Consider the following 16,161-nt stretch of genomic DNA (forward strand, 5'->3'; position numbering starts at 1 on the left):
TTTTCCTTTTTGTCAGAACTAAAGGAGCATTGTTTGCTGGGGAGATTTGTACCCATTCACATTATCTGAGGGACTCAGAATTTTCAGCCTTTCAGTTACACTGGAGTCAGAGATAGCTGGGATCAGGAGGCAGGTTGGAATACTTGTCTTAATCATTATTTTCAGTGCTTCTCCTCCCTAGAAATATGCTTTTTCCCCTTCTCCACATACTGTTCTCATTCATTGTACAACTGTCATTGGCCCTGCAACTCTCAAGCCAGGAACATCTTTCTCTGAGGTAATGTAGGAGGATTTTCTGCCATGGAGCTATGTGGAAATAAAGGCAAACTTTTTGGAAGAACAAGTGTGGGGTTTCCTGGGCATGCCTTTGATTATTTAGTGTGATCTGGAAAACCAGGAGCTTCTGGTATCTGCTTTAGACTTGAGCCAGTGAAGGGAATACCTTCACCAGTGCTGGAGGAGTGAGGGTTGCTCTGGGATAGCTCAGGAAAATTTGCAGTGGGAGGTGTGAGAGAATCTGGCTGATTTAGAGCTGGAATGTGATAGACAGCTCCTGTTATTTGGGATGGAAAGTACTTTCCAGATATGCTTGTCTTGTTGTGGTGATGTCTGTAATAGTGATGATAGAGATGAGGAGGGTGTCCTGGAGGAGGAGCATGATGTCACCCACAGTGGGGAGGAGGATGGTGGCGATGTCATCTGTGAAGAGGGGGAGAAGGCCAGTGTGGTCTACGATGGGGAGGAGGGTGGGTGATGTGGTCCATGGGGAGGGGGAGGACAGTGTGGTCCATGATGGGGACCACGAGGAGGATTATATCGTCCATCATGGGGGGGCGGAGAAGAAGGAAGATAATGTAATTCCTCTTGGGAAGGAGGAGGATGATGTGGTGCATCATGGGAAGGAGGAGCAGAAGGGGGATGTTGTGGTTCCGCTTGGGGAAGAGGATGTGGTCCATCATGGGGAGGAGGAGGAAGGTGGTGATGTGGTCCACCGTGGTGGGGAGGAGGAGGAGAAGGTCCTTCATGTCTGTCTTGATGTTCTTCATTGAAACTATGGTTATGCTCAGGGTCTTTAGGTCTGGATTGAGAAGAGGGTGAACATCTGTACCTGTGATGATGTCTGTGACGATGTCCGTGACCAAAATGTTGATGGGGATGGGGATGTCTGTGTGTTTATCCCAGAGTTGAATATCTGCATCTTTGCCCATAGTCATGCTGCTGTTTATAAAAACACCAGGGGAGGAAGTATTAAGTGAGATGTTAATAGGACAGAAGAAAGTGCTGAGAAAGAGAGAGAGGTGTGACTTAGTAGGTTTGCATTTACAGTTCTGGTGATCTGTAAGGAAAAAAAATCCTGTGGTTTTTTCAAGATAGAAGAGAAGGATTAAGTGATAAAATGCCAAATTACTGAAAATCATCTGGAAATACTACACCATAACAAAATGAAACGCTATAACCAACTGAGCAAAATTTATGATGGATCAAAACAAAATAAAACCCACACTGGAGTAGCCGTTGTAATGTAAACTGCAATACCAATTATGATAAAGATCATCTGCCCTCCTCTTGCTTTCTAAAATTCCTTTGAACTTGTTTGCCAATCTCTACTCGCTTTAACGAGAAGTATGATTGGACTGAGAGAAGACACCCTTGGAGGGAGTAGTAGGGACAGCTCAATTCCAATTCATCCTCTGATTGACCTAGCAGTCAAAAGCCAGTCTGTCCTGACATGCTGCATCACACCCAGGCACTAATAAAGGGGCATAAACAACCGTTGCAATCATCTGTGAGTCTGGACTAAGTGAGGTTGCTGTAGCCTGCATGAAGATATAGCCAGAGACATTTCAGTAAGGACATACTCGGAGATGGTAGATTTCACAGCTTGTATCTGTTCCATCAGGTTCATCTGGATCACTGATAATTCTTGCCTTGCAGAAGCCCACATGCTAAGCAAAAGAAAAGAAAAAAAAAAGCCAATGCACATCTGGGTTCTTGAGGTGGAGTTAATAGAAGCTACTTGTCGTGGTTTAACCCCAGCCAGCAACTAAGCACCACGCAGCCGCTCACTCACTCCCCTCCCATCCAGTGGGATGGGGGAGAAAATCAGGAAAAGAAGTAAAACTCCTGGGTTGAGATAAGAACGGTTTAATAGAACAGAAAAGAAGAAACTAATAATGATAATGATAACACTAATAAAATGACAACAGTAGTAATAAAAGGACTGAAATGTACAAATGATGCGCAGGGCAATTGCTCACCACCCGCCGACTGACACCCAACCAGTCCCCGAGCGGCGATTCCCTGCCCCCCCACCTCCCAGTCCCTAAACTAGCTGGGACGTCCCATGGTATGGAATACACTGTTGGCCAGTTTGGGTCAGGTGCCCTGGCTGGGCATGAGAAGCTGAAAAATCCTTGACTCTAGTCTAAACACTACTGAGCAACAACTGAAAACATCAGTGTTATCAACATTCTTCACATACTGCACTCAAAACATAGCACTGTACCAGCTACTAGGAAGACAGTTAACTACATCCCAGCTGAAACCAGGACACTACTGAAAGCTGAACATTTTAAAAGTTAGGCTAGTTCCTTTGATACCTAAGTATGTTTATATAACTTAGCCAAATCCTGAGCTTTTTGACCAGTGATACTTGCCAGTGATTAATAATGATTAAAATATATGCCATTTTTGAGTGTTCTTGACTGTGAAGACCACTTTGCCATGTGCATCTAGAGGGCTATTACTCTCCACCTTACTTCTCTTTTGATGTCTAAGAAATTAGCCAGCTACTCATGTCTCCAAATTGAGTACTCTGTCCGTGACTGATTTTTACTCCTTTTTTTCTGTCTTTGCTTGTCAAACATCTGTTCAGAATGGGCTATTCTGAAATTTTGCTCAAAGTCCTCAAAAACAGTCACTGTGTAGCTATGCTGTTTCACACAAAGCTCAAGGTAGAGCTTTCTTCCATATTTATTTTTTGAAAAGTAATTTGTTGTAATCTTTTAGCATTACTTACCTTAGCATCCTGTTTGCTGTGACTTTCACCTGCTGTACAGTCATTGTGTGTGGAATTGCTCATGTGAAAGAGCACAGAACTTGGGTAAGGGGTTCTGTGTATAATCTCTGTAGTGGACGCTTTATCTTTGATATATGTTTGGGCCATTAGTAGCCTACTATGATCAATGATTACAAATGTTAACAGCATTTTACACACACACACCAGTGGTGGCAGCATTGAGAACAGAATTCAAAACCTCCAGCTATCTGGCTTGTGCTTCATTCTAGTGAACTTTTGGCTCCGCTACCAGTCCATTCACAACCTTTTCTAGTCTTCTGGAGTATAAAAAGTCAGAGAAGAAAATGGATGTAGATAAAACAAAAGTTCCACATGTTTTATTTTTTCCATATTTTTATTTCATTCCTTCAATTTCATTTCTGGGGAATAATTTATTCTGAAATAATGATCTTGCCTAGTTGTTTCTTTGGTGTAGAATATTATTGTAATGGGAAGGTGGGGTAAAGCGAGTACTTTGATAGTAATCTGCAGATAAGCCTGAATTATTCCACTCTCCATTCCCCTGTGGCAGAGGAAAAAAAAAGTAACCCTGGGCTCACTGGGATGACATAATACATGTATTATTTTCAAGATCTATGACTCATGTTAGTGTAAAAGCTTTTATGAAAATAGCATGAATATTTACTAAGGAATGGCCACAATTTGAATGTGAAAGCCAGATCCAGACTGAAAAGCTCAGATTTAGGTCTGTAATATGCCAGTCTCCCATTACATTTAGATTTGAGAGTTCAGACTGGCTCCTTATAGAATAAAAAGCAGCAGCTGTAAAATTAGGATCTGGATTTGGGCATGCTGGATTTTTAATTTTGAGTTTGGGTGCATGCTTATAAGAGACACTTGGAAATATTGTGGGAAGATCTTCCTGGTGCCACCCATTGTATCAGTTCTTATTCTAAGATTTATTTACAGCATGCCAGTCATCCAGAAAATCACATTCCAATGCCTGATTTGCTTGTTGTGTGGATTTGGAACAGTTGGTCTCTTTTATAGAGAATCCTAAAATGTGACCTTCACAGGAGGCAGTCTGAAACCAAGAGGTCAAACAAGAAGTGGTAACTAGGTGTATTTAAAGTCCTGTACTTTTAAAAGCAATCATACTTAATATTGTTGTCAAAATCCTGTCTACCTCATGGTTTCATTATCTGTGCTGTTCAAATGTTCATACATATACATGTATTCAGTAAGGAAGATAGATTAGATAATTTATATCTTACTTGCCTCACACCTTTGTGAGTTCCAGGAACGATTGCTTTATTTCTTTGTCTAGTCTGTGTATGTTATAAAACCTGTTACTTTCACAGCCTGTGTTTTCAGGAAGTAGCATCGTTGGTCTTCTTCCTAAATTGAACTGCTCCTCCCGTGAAAATGTAGAGATTTACTGGATGGCAACCACCCTTTTCCAGTAATGGGAGTGCATAGTACTACAGTGCAAATGTTAATATTGGAATGAAAATCTGCCAGTAACTGTGAGATTGTTGCTTTCTCTGTTGTCAGTGGCATTATTCACAGAGAAGGCATTACTCCATAACAAAATGGGAGAAGGCCTTTGTGATCCTATTAACATCCATAAAGAGGTGTTTCATTTTAATTTCCAACTGTAGTAGTATGTATGTGCACACAAGTTTCACTAGTTTAACTAAACTGGTTAAAAATGGATGCACATACTTTGTGATATATTTTTTTAATCATAATTCATAGTTTCCAAGTGTTATGCAGTCCGTTGAAATCCAGTGGTACAATCTAAATTGTCACTGTCGCTAAAGATGGCAAAGTGTGAAGACAAAGCATTTAGGAAGAAATCCACGAATCCAGGCAATCTGAAAACAGCCTCTTGCTAAATGGGAGTAGGGATGCATACTGCATAGCACTACAGTGTAGAACACTGTCAAGTTTCTGAGCAATATTAAAAGCTGCAGGGAGGTGGGGTTGGCATACTATAATTTAAGCAGATTCCAAGATCAACGTGTATTATGGTAGGGACCATGGAACCTCATTACAGAGGTGTCCTGAAATGGCACGTGTTGGCAGAATGATCCTGTGTTGTTTAAGTGAACATCTCCAGTATCTACCAACAAGAAATTGTGGTGATGTGAGTGTTATACTTTAAATCACCTAAAGGATAGTCTTCACGTTGACATCACTCAAAGGTGGAGGAATTATTTGCCAGAGCCAGTAGTTCTCCAAGAGGTACAGCACAGATACAAATTTACCTCCTGTCCTTCAGTGCTCTCAGAGTCCTGCTTTGCTCTGCAGCAGAAAGTCAAAATGATTCTGAGTGTGTTCCACTTTGTGTTGTACCCATGTGCTAAATATTCTAAGAGTAAATTATCTGACTTCAGTTGACAGAATGTATGACTGTGATAATACACATGACTACATCTTGAAGAACTCTGGTCAGTAGTAAATAAACTCTTGTATGTTATGATATGATAGGTAAATAGGCATTCAAAATAAAAATATACACACAAAGAAGGCTCTGACATTTTGGATGCCATCACACTGCCATAGTTTTTAGCAGATGAGAAATCCTTTTGCTTTCATGTGCCTAAATTAAAGTTGATAACAAGTCTTTGCAGAAGCAGAACCTTCAACTTTAAGCAAATGATTTATGCTGAGAGGTGACAAGCAATAGTTCTGATCGTAGAAGGGTTTGAGTTCTGGTCCCATGGTTTTGGAGCTGCTCACAAAATTTTGTTGTTTATAAGTAATTCTAGGACAAAATGTCACTTACCATCTTTAAAATCTTTTCAACTTTGTCCACGTTGAAGTAGTTTGTGTGTTACTCTCACCATTGAATTTCTCCAGGGCCTTTTCAGCAATATTTTTATGTTGCTTGGTGACATCTAAGACTTCAACTTTCACAGGACAATCTTTGCACTCTAATAAATCAGGAGGAACTGTGAAAACAGAGAATTTGCTAATATTGCAATGGATATTAATACTCTTGGGAGTGTGCATGTGCCTTTAATGTGAACTCATAATGAGAAACTGAAATGCAAGTGTTTCCTTGGAAGTGAAACACTGCACAAATATGGGTTTGTCCTGTAACATGAAAAAAACCCAAACCTGTGAAAATTAATATTCTTATAAATCTTTTAGCTCCACCTTAGAATCTTACCACCCAAATGGACATTCTTTCCAAGTTTACTTTTTTTCTGATATTCATTATCATGTTTTGGTGGACTGGAATGGTGATATCATCTGACATTAATAAAGTCTGCTTTAGAAGAGTAGGGTAACCTTAATTCTATTACTGCTTCTTAACATTCCATTTGAATTATCTAAAATACGAATTGCAAGCAGATGAATGAATCTGTTACGGTTACCATACACTAGTGGTGCACAGACTTGTAATTTGGTACTAGGGCTGGTTTGAGGTATGCATTGGTTTACAACAGTGATTATTTTACCTGGACTTAATGTACAATTAAATCCATACAGCTTAGATTTCTTCAGCAGCTGGCTTGTATATGTGATAATCTTACATTGCCCAAAGTCCTGAGAGGAAAAAAGAATACGTGATTATGATGTTATTTTCACTGGATTTAATTGGATGTAGGTGATCATAGAAATTATACCTCCTCTTAATGTACAGTACTTCCAAGAGTAACAGATGTGGTCATCAATGGAATGTTTGATCCTGTACCACTCAGAATTTGTGTTCAGATAAAATGGGATCTCCCTCTACAAGAGCCTTTATTTTAATTCTCAGTTTGCACAACTGAGTAGACAATGGAAAACTAAACCAGCCTTCTCAGTCATTCTAATACTTATTTACAGTAAGATACTACTAGCTAGCAGGGGAAGTGAGGATGCCAGAGATACTCAAGGTTACATAAATCTTTATCAAAAAGTGGATGGACCTTTTCTTCCGTTCCTTTTTCCCATCTTAACACAAAGAGTAAATGCTCTTCTCTTCTCTTCTCTTCTCTTCTCTTCTCTTCTCTTCTCTTCTCTTCTCTTCTCTTCTCCTCTCCTCTCCTCTCCTCTCCTCATGGCCTTCCTCCTTTGTCCTGTGTGGTAGTATCACCACTCTCCTATTTAAATAAAGTCTTGGATTGGTAGTTCTCATCCCAGGCTGCATCACTGGACTACAACAATAAAGGACAAGTATTACTACATATCATATATGTACTGACACTACCAATATTTCACATTGTCATACCACAAACACTATGACAGAAAACTGACAGAATATAGCACTGGTATTTCTGGCTAATATACTAGGAACATGCTTTAAAAAATAATTTTTAGGGCCCTTTAGTTGTCAGCAAATTATTCTTAAAACATCAGTACTGCTACCAGCAGTGGAATGTGAAGTATAGCTCCTTTGAGACAACTAGTTAAATAAAGCTGCACTTATTTGAGGAGTCAACCCTTTTCCAAACCTTTCACTTATGTTTAACAACTCTAGAATTCAATAGATTTTATTTTATTTTATAGTGAGCCATATTAAAGCCTAGTCTTCACTTAGAGATTCTATGACACAGAAATTTCTGGGAAGTTCAGATGAAGATCAAGTTACTGCATTATTGACATAGGACTCTGTGTGGGTGCATTACTTGCCATGCAATAGGTGTCACTGTATTCACGAGACTCCCAGTGTCTTCTGGATAATACAGAGCATTCAGTGTGCAGCACATCCAAAGTTAAATAGAGGACTGATGAATTTCCCTGGAAGAGAAGTGCAGGTCAAGAAGAGTTTGTATACAAGAAGTTTGATCTGAAAGAATTTTTGTTTAAGTAGGTATGTTTAATCTATAATGTAGCTTCCCCAGTTCCCTGTTAAGGTTTTTCTGAGCTGACAAATATAGAAAGAGTTGAAGGGACCTTTGGAGGTCATCTTGTCCAGCCACTGGCTCAAAGCTAACTTCAAAGTTAGATTCAGCTGAGTTCTGTATATCACCAAGACAGATGTTCCACAACCTCTCTGGGCCATTCTGGTACTTAACCACTTTCTCTATGATGTTTTTTTTGGCCTTACACGTAGTCAGAGTCTCCCTTCCTGCAACTTACAGCTGTTGCCTCTTATCGTTTTGCTGAGAACCTGTGAGAAGAGTCTGTTGTTGACCTGGCACCCATCAAGTAGGGAAAATGCCAGTGTTAAAAATCTGCCATTCCACCTTTCTGATTTTCACCAGAACATACTGGTCTATTAGGAAATCAGTTGTCTAGGCAGCCAATTATATAGCAACATCCATTTCAAATGCCCTTAGTGACCAGATAGATACACTTTCAGAATTTTGCTTCCTGCTCAGTTTATTCAGGGGGTGATGCCACAAAGCTGTAATAATCCGTACAAAGTCAGGAGCCTTAACTCTGAAATTCTTCTAGTATGTTCTGTCTCCTGACCAAATAGGATGGAGAATCAGAATTTGAATTTGGTTGCCAGTGTCATGGGATGTGGTGTTAAGAATTATCTGTGGCCCACAGAAACAATTTTGTATTTTTCTGCAGGAAAATGAATCTCAATTCACACTTGGAATGGATTATTTAAACTTCATGCAACCCTTGTATGGACATTCAGAATGAACACAGATGTATTTTATTTTGTCATTTAGATAAAATGATACAAAGCCTTTCACTGTGAATAAGTGTCCTCAGGTTTTATGAAATTTCATCCATTCAGATGCCTTTTTCAGAATGTTCCTGTACAGACAAGACCTTGAAAAAAGAATTACTGCAGTCTAGTGTGATATTTTTATTAGTGAGAGTCCACCAGTGTCATGTTAAACACTAGTTTTGCAGTATGCATATGTCTTAGCTTTGTCTCTATTTTTGAGATAGGGGCTAGGTGATTTACACAAAGACACATGTTATTCAATGGCAGAATCAAGAAAAGAATATAGTTCTTGGGGACACCCGTCCTGCCCACTAGCCACATGATTATTCTCTGCTTGGGGGTAGTTAGTATTTCTATTTTATTTTATAAAACCCAATGATTTCAAGCTGCTAGTCAACATATTAGTAAAATGCAGACAGAGAAGAGAACAGAGACAGTGAGAAAGACTATTTTTTTCTGATTTGTATTTATGGAATTGCACTGAATGGAAAGGTAAGACAGGTAAGATAGGCTTTTGTAAAATGTGCTATTCACTAGGAGCCCTCTAAAACTGAAGTGACTGAATACATTCACTTTGTCATCCAAACTTATGAAATGCTAAAGAAGCCAATTCATCCCTGGCAAATATTTATTTTCTTCGGCAGGATGCATTTGGATTCAATAACAGCTAAAGCAGAGCTTGGGTGAAATTAAGTGTCTACATCTAAATATGCAGTAGAAAATTCCTCTGTTCATCTGCTGGATAGCTCTTGGGAAAAAAAATTATCTTATATGGTGCCTTCTTGGTTGTTTTAAAAGCATCTTGGGCACCAGAGTTCTGCACTGCACAAGCTCAGAACTGTTCTAGTGTGAATACTTGAGTATCTCATGCTTCTAGAACTCCCACGTAAATCCAGTAGAGAGCTGGCTGCTAGGAATTGCTCTGCTAAAGTTTCTAAGGGGGCTGATGTGATATACTTGATGCACACTGTTGCATGGAGATAATCAAAATAATGTTCTGGTCTCTTTTTTTATATATATATTTATTTTTTTTAATGTCATCATGGCAGTGGAGCCAACGTAACTTCTTGCACAATAGTGTACATGACAGCATGCAGGACACCACACCTGACGGCTTTGGGTCTGAGAAGGTACAGAGACCTTACAGGGAGAATTCTTTAGCAGTAAGATAGATTAGAAGGGTCTTTTCTGCTCTTGTAGACTCTATGTGATAGCTGAAGCTGTGGCCCTGGACTGCAAAGACAGCAAAACTCCTTAAGGGTACAAAAAAACCATAAGCATGGTACTCTAGTGGTTATAGCATTCATCTGGAAGTGTGAATCCTCAGCTCTGGTCCCTATTCCAAGTTATGGTTCTATAGTTTATATAGTCAATAATTGGTTAAAATGCAGAAACACTGAGATTTTTTCTCTTTAGAAACGACTGTGGTTTTTCCCATTCATGCAATGAATTTTGCATGTCTTACTGCCCAGTGGCTCCACTTAACAAGGGTGGCACACACATAGCTGCATGGCAGCAGCATTCTACAAGGACAGGAGACTTCAGGGTTTAAATCTCTTAATGCTGAAGAAGACTGATTGCTTCCTAGATGAGCTCATTAACTACCTGGCTATTGTGTAAAACCCAATAGTGTCATTTGCCACATCCTTGTCTTTGAAAAGCAGAATAATCCATCAGGTTTTTTGAACGTATAGCTGAAGACCTGCAGGAATCTGGGCTTTGGGTCACTTTCTGAGCTTTTGCTTGTCCTAACAGGCAGTCTTCAGTAGCTCCATCAAAAACTAGCCTGTTTTTTCAGTTGCCATACTGAGATGTGTAATACACTTCTTAAACAGTGCATGTGTGCCTGGATTCTACTTTCATAGCCAAGAAGCTAAAAGGTAGCCAGGTGCTAAATCTGCATATCCTGGTCTTTTTTATCTACTAGTTAAAGAAATTTTGTATTCTGTTGTTTTTTCTGCTATTGATTTGCTTTGGCACTTAGGCAGTCATTGAGAAAGGCTTGTGTATCCTCTCTAGGAAGGAGAAATAGGAAATGACTGATAATGGATTCTCTATCCAGCCCTTCCTCTGTTTTCCAGAGTGGCATTTTCATCTCCTTTGGCTTCCTCTGCCTTTTTCCCTTCCCTCCAGTTACTCAGCTATCTCTAAAATTAAGATAATAACAAAATACTGGTCTTGCAGGAAATATTGATCTATTTAATGTTAAACATTGCAGATTAAAGAAACCCTCCGAATATAAATTTTGAACACAACATCTGAGACCTGACAACAGACAGGACAGATTAATTTCCAGTGTTGTACAAAGCTGTTCAGAACATCTTTTACACCAACATCCTGTCGGCCAAGAGAATAGAGGGCATTCAGCATCATTCAAAATCAAGCTTAGGTACAATAAATTATGCACAAATGAATATTGAGATAGTGTAAATCAGAGCTGATTCATTGAATTATGTCAACATTGCTCTGTTAAAAGCAATAAACATAACCTTTTAATGATCTGGCCCATTATTTTAAAATCACAGCCTTGTGTAAATCAGCCTTTAAATTGATACTTACTAGATGTAGTTTGTGTGCATCAGCAACACGGAATAAACCAAACCCATAGCCATCTCTGCGATGTCTGTTGACCAAATCCAGGGCCAGTCCTGCATCTGTTTCAATGGTTTTACAGTCTGCAGGTGTAATGCTTGGTTTTGGGGGGCATTAGAGCACTGCAGTAGTGTTAGGAAAAAAGCTGAAGCTAGAAGCAGCATTTTGTTTGCGGTGTTAGGTCATTTCTGCCCATGCTCTGATAAAGCCAGTAGTCTGCTTTTAAATCAGAGTAGCCCACTGAAGTTATAAATGAATGCTAAAAGGACATGGTTGTATATAAATTTAAGTGTTGTGTCAGAAGACCATTACCTTGACCCTTGATTAACATTTGCAAACAGCGAGTAAATGATTATATAGTGATTGAGCAGATTTTGAGGAAAGTAGCATTGTAATACTCTCTGGACTACCCATCAAACAGACTATGTTTGTGATTCTTTAAGCAGGCATTTTGCAATAGTGTTTTACTATGAAAAATACTTAGCTTCTAATAGTGTGCTGCTGAGCCTGGCATTAAGAAGGTCCAGTTTATGTATGCAGGTATTATGCAATCTTGGTTTTCTGTTTACTGTAAAACAGTTGAACTGAAAATATGCTGAAATATTTGTGGTCAAATGATGGCTGTATTCATATCCCTGTTTTAACAGATCCTTACCTAGCAGAGAAGTAGTGAACAGGAAACAAGGAGATCACTCAGATTTGGAAAAGGATGTAGCTCAAGGTACACTTGCAAGCTGGTGGTCTGTAGCTTCTATGTGAGTGCCTGCTACTCTTCCAGCTTGAGAAAATGTAGAGCAAACTTCTATCAGCTTTATATCATTTCAGACTGGTACACAGAATGGGACTGCCTGGCTTAATACTGATGTAATCTAGGCATGGCATGAAGTGACATAAAGCTGTGTTTGCATTCTCAGTCTGAGCAGTTTTATGTGCTCTTTGGCTGTGGTAGCAGCCTTCATAGACTTCTTTAGAGAATTGCTGATAATTTTTTGTATTTATTAAAATAATTCAGTACATACTAAGATTCATGCCTTTCACAGGATATGCTGATATCCTCTGTTAAGCAGAAAGAAGATGTTGTCTAACTGTATTCAAAATCTTTTATTCAGGATAGTTTAAGACATTCTTAAAAGGCAGTAATCGCTTGTCAGGGGGTGGCTGAAGTTTGAATACAAAATTCAAACTCTGAATAAGAAAATACAAAAATTCGATGTAAGTCCAAAATGACAAGGTGAGATTCAGATGAGAAATTTTCCCAGTCCTGGTTGGTGTGAAGGGCTGGATCAGCTTCTCATAGAAAAAGGTGCTAGGTATATAATTGACTTGGGTTTACATGTTTGACTAGAAGTTTTTCTTTGACTCATTTTTGTGAGAAACATTGGGAAATATAATGGGTAATCATCCTTAACCCTTGCCTCATTTCATTAATCCTTCTTAAACATTCTGGTGTCTAAGAAATTGTATTTTAAAATGCAAAGAGCTGAAGCAGTGGCTTTCTTTTATAGTTAGTTCAGGACACACTTAACAGTTCTCTGGTAGTAGATAAGGTAAATGGAGAATCTTACAATGTTAGATCTGGGGGCACTCAAAACTAGTGTGAATCAATTTAAAATAGATAAAATAGTCCCTGTGCAATGGGTAGTGAACTTCTGGAACTTGTTGCTGCAGAAAGATGTGAAGGCAGACAGTATAAGCAGGGTCAGAAATGGCTTAGAAAAGTTCATGGACAGCAGGTCCTTGAGTGGATGCTAGAAGGACTAAGCAGATACGTACTCTTTAAAATCCTTAGTACAATGATTCTGGGTACTGTAAAAGTACAAGGGGAATTGTTTGCAGAAAGTGGGGTAGGTCCTATATTTCTCCTAACCACAACTGTCTTTTGCCATTGTGAGAAATGAATATTAGGCTGGATGAACCACTGTTCTGATGCAGTAGGGCATTTCTTTTATGTATTTATAATGTTTCATTATAGTAATTCAGAATTTCTTCTGGAAGATTGAAAAAAAAGTGGTAAAATAAACGTTGTGTGAATAATCAAAGACATTTGAAATACATTTCATCAGTTAAAAATAATATTCACATCATTGCTGTGCTCCAAATTGCACCCCCATTCATTACTTTTACAATACTGTTTAATTTTTCAAATGGGCAGTCATATTGAAGAAAGGCATCAGATTAGGTAATTTATAACATAATTCCCTTAGTTGTCTATTGTTTGCAGTTTGTTCTTTTTTTCTCCTTTTGTTCTGTGCTGTTCATTGTGACACTGATCATTTTCTTGTCAGTGGCTTATATATTTTTTATGTATGAAATAGAAACACTATGAGTAAACAATAGAAAATGTACAATTCCTGTAAAATTGACTGCAGAAGTAAAAGTAAGATTCTGTTCCCACTGTAGACAGCTTTGTCCTTGATTTCTTTGGAAAAGAAAGATTGGACTCTATTATTAAAGTACAGCGTGGACAAGCGCTCCAGGCACAGTCAGAGCAGTTAATTAAGTATTGGTTGTACTTGAGTCAGTATAATGTATTTTTATCATTTCTCATCCAGTTTGGTATCTTTTTTAATACTTATGTTGTTTTTATATTTATTGCTTCTAAGCTTTGTGTGTTGTTTTCATGAAGCTATTTCTATAGACAGATTGCTGGCAGGAATAGGAATATTTATCCCAATATGGCATTTTTCTTGACTAGCTTATCAAAAGCTTGTTTACCTTTATGACTTTTCCCAAGGCTTGACTTGCAATGGTAAGACGTGATCCACATTCAGACTTTAAGGAGCTGGTAATAAACATCCATCCTAAACTTCTCTCCAGGAATCGGGGAGAACACACCAAGAAGAGGCATATCTTCCTCACTTAAAAAACATGATATCAAATGCTTAATAAATAGAACTTTATTCTAGGGGGAAAAGAAAAAAGAGAGCTGACAAATAAAGGAGATGATATGCAATAACCAATGACTCCTTTCCTAAACTATTTACAGGTATCTCTGATTTCTTGGGAGGACAACTGCTACGCTAGCTGACTGTTCTCTGCCTTCTGCAGTAGCACTTCACTCACAGGCTGGGGTTATCAAATTGCACAGCTCAGTCAATTGTGCGGGTAGAAAGACCTTATCCACTATCCTTGTAGTCTGTGCTGCTCTGCAGCTGCTGTTGTTTCTGCTCCTAAGCAAGAATACAGCTAACAGAGACACATGTGGCTCCAGCTTCTTATAGGTGAATTCTTGGCTAGCTTCTCTTTACTTTTTTTTTAGTCCATGATGCCTCATAGCTTCAGACCAGGGTGGCCTGATTTTACACCTTAGCAAAAAAAAAAAAAAAAAAAGTTTTGCAGTTTTTGGGGGCAGCTCCACCTTTAACGGAAATGATGGAAAAATACGTAAATGTGATATGTCTTCATGTCTGATTTTTATCTGCTGGGTGTAAACAGTGTGCCCCTGATGCAAATACAATGTTATACAGCTTTGCTTTGGTTGTGGTCTTCAAAGCAGCAGCTGCAGCTATAGCTTCCCCTCCCTTCCTGCAGCTTATTTTTCTTTACCAGTCACCATTTTTTTTATCAAACGTTTAGAAGCTTCATCACCTTGTCTATCAAGTTTTGTTCAAACAGACCTTAAGTTTAAAAGCTGTTTGGAGGAGACCAACTGTCAAGTGAGCAGGTTGACAATGTAGTTGTCTTGTTGCTTGGGAGGCCTCAAGAACTAATACAGGGAATAAAAACAGTGTCAGTATTCCCTTTCTTGTCCTCATTGTCTTTGGCTGCAAATTGCTTTCTAGAAAACAAACCCAGCCTAATTGTAAGTTGATGACCTTAAGGATATGTTGCAAGACTGACCTGTTTGCTGAGGGGCTTGAGAGGCTGGGGAAAAAGTGGGGTTAAGAATTTGATGTTAAGAATGGGGTCAGAGGAAGTCCCAAGCGATTTGAGTTTTTCAGGGCTTTTGGCATTATAATATTCTTAAAATTTAAGCTTTAACTCATGCTTATCAGTTGTACTAGGTTAACATGAGGGAAGTATTAGTAGCTGTGTTGTATAGTATTTACTATTATATCTAGTGGGATGTCTTTAAAATCTACCTTTGAAATCAAAATAATATATATGTATATTCTGAATACAGCTGCTTAACATGTATAGTCTCAGAGATGCAGAAGAAAGTGTTTAACCATGAAGTGTGTACAATGGGCAGGTTCTGAAGTCAGACAAATAGAATTTATAATTAGCTTATTTTATAAAAACCTTGATTTTTAAACCCATCTTGAGAACTTTGATGTCTGGGCCTTGCTTTTTTAAATCTTTTTGATTGGCCAAGGATGAGTGTAGGAGAAGGGTAGCCGAAAAATCTAAACAAATGCATAGCCAATGTATGCATAAATAAGGCAGCATATCTTATTCTGTACCCTTTGAATGTTACTGCCCCTTTTTTTTGCATTCATGGTGACTCATCTATATGCAGAGATAAAGGCTTGATAATATCTGGTAAAAACGTCAACAATCCTGGAGGTCACTGACCATTGGTTGTCTGTGCCTGAATAAAGACATTGTCCATGTGAAACTGGAATGTTTGCTCAAATAAACATCAGACCAGATTTTAGCTGGACGTTGCCCAGATAGCAAGTTAATAATGGATGATATGATATCATAACATCAATAAGTGTTGAAAATCTGTGAAATGAAATTGAAAAGTGAGTTGGAATTGTCTGCCAAAACCCACGTATTTCTCTTCTCCAGTGACTAGATGGAGGGCTTCTGTGTGTTACTGGCCTGTTCCCTGCTGGGCAAGGAGAAGCAGTGCTTAACAGTTCCCAGTCCTGGGAGGAGAAAAGGGCATTTGGGGTGTGACTGCCAGCTGTTGTGCTCAGTTTAGCTAGAAGGTGAGAGACCAGGCCAGAAGATGGAGGGGTTCGGCACTATCTGGACATGT

At 38.8% G+C, this 16,161-nt stretch overlaps 1 protein-coding gene across 1 annotated transcript; it reads right to left on the minus strand.

Annotated features, from left to right (window-relative positions):
* Window positions 1-251: 251 nt before the first annotated feature.
* Window positions 252-11,398, minus strand: HRG (histidine-rich glycoprotein). Its single transcript, XM_010573092.1, is given in 11 exon segments — window positions 252-660; window positions 721-750; window positions 752-861; window positions 1,860-1,946; window positions 3,987-4,103; window positions 5,811-5,860; window positions 5,863-5,976; window positions 6,490-6,577; window positions 7,646-7,753; window positions 11,202-11,344; window positions 11,347-11,398. Coding segments are annotated over 11 exon segments (1,308 nt in total).
* Between the last annotated feature and the right edge of the window lie 4,763 nt (window positions 11,399-16,161).

Source organism: Haliaeetus leucocephalus, unplaced genomic scaffold, assembly GCF_000737465.1.
Source record: "Haliaeetus leucocephalus isolate CR32 unplaced genomic scaffold, Haliaeetus_leucocephalus-4.0 Scaffold362, whole genome shotgun sequence".
Classification (NCBI taxonomy): Eukaryota; Metazoa; Chordata; class Aves; order Accipitriformes; family Accipitridae; genus Haliaeetus; species Haliaeetus leucocephalus.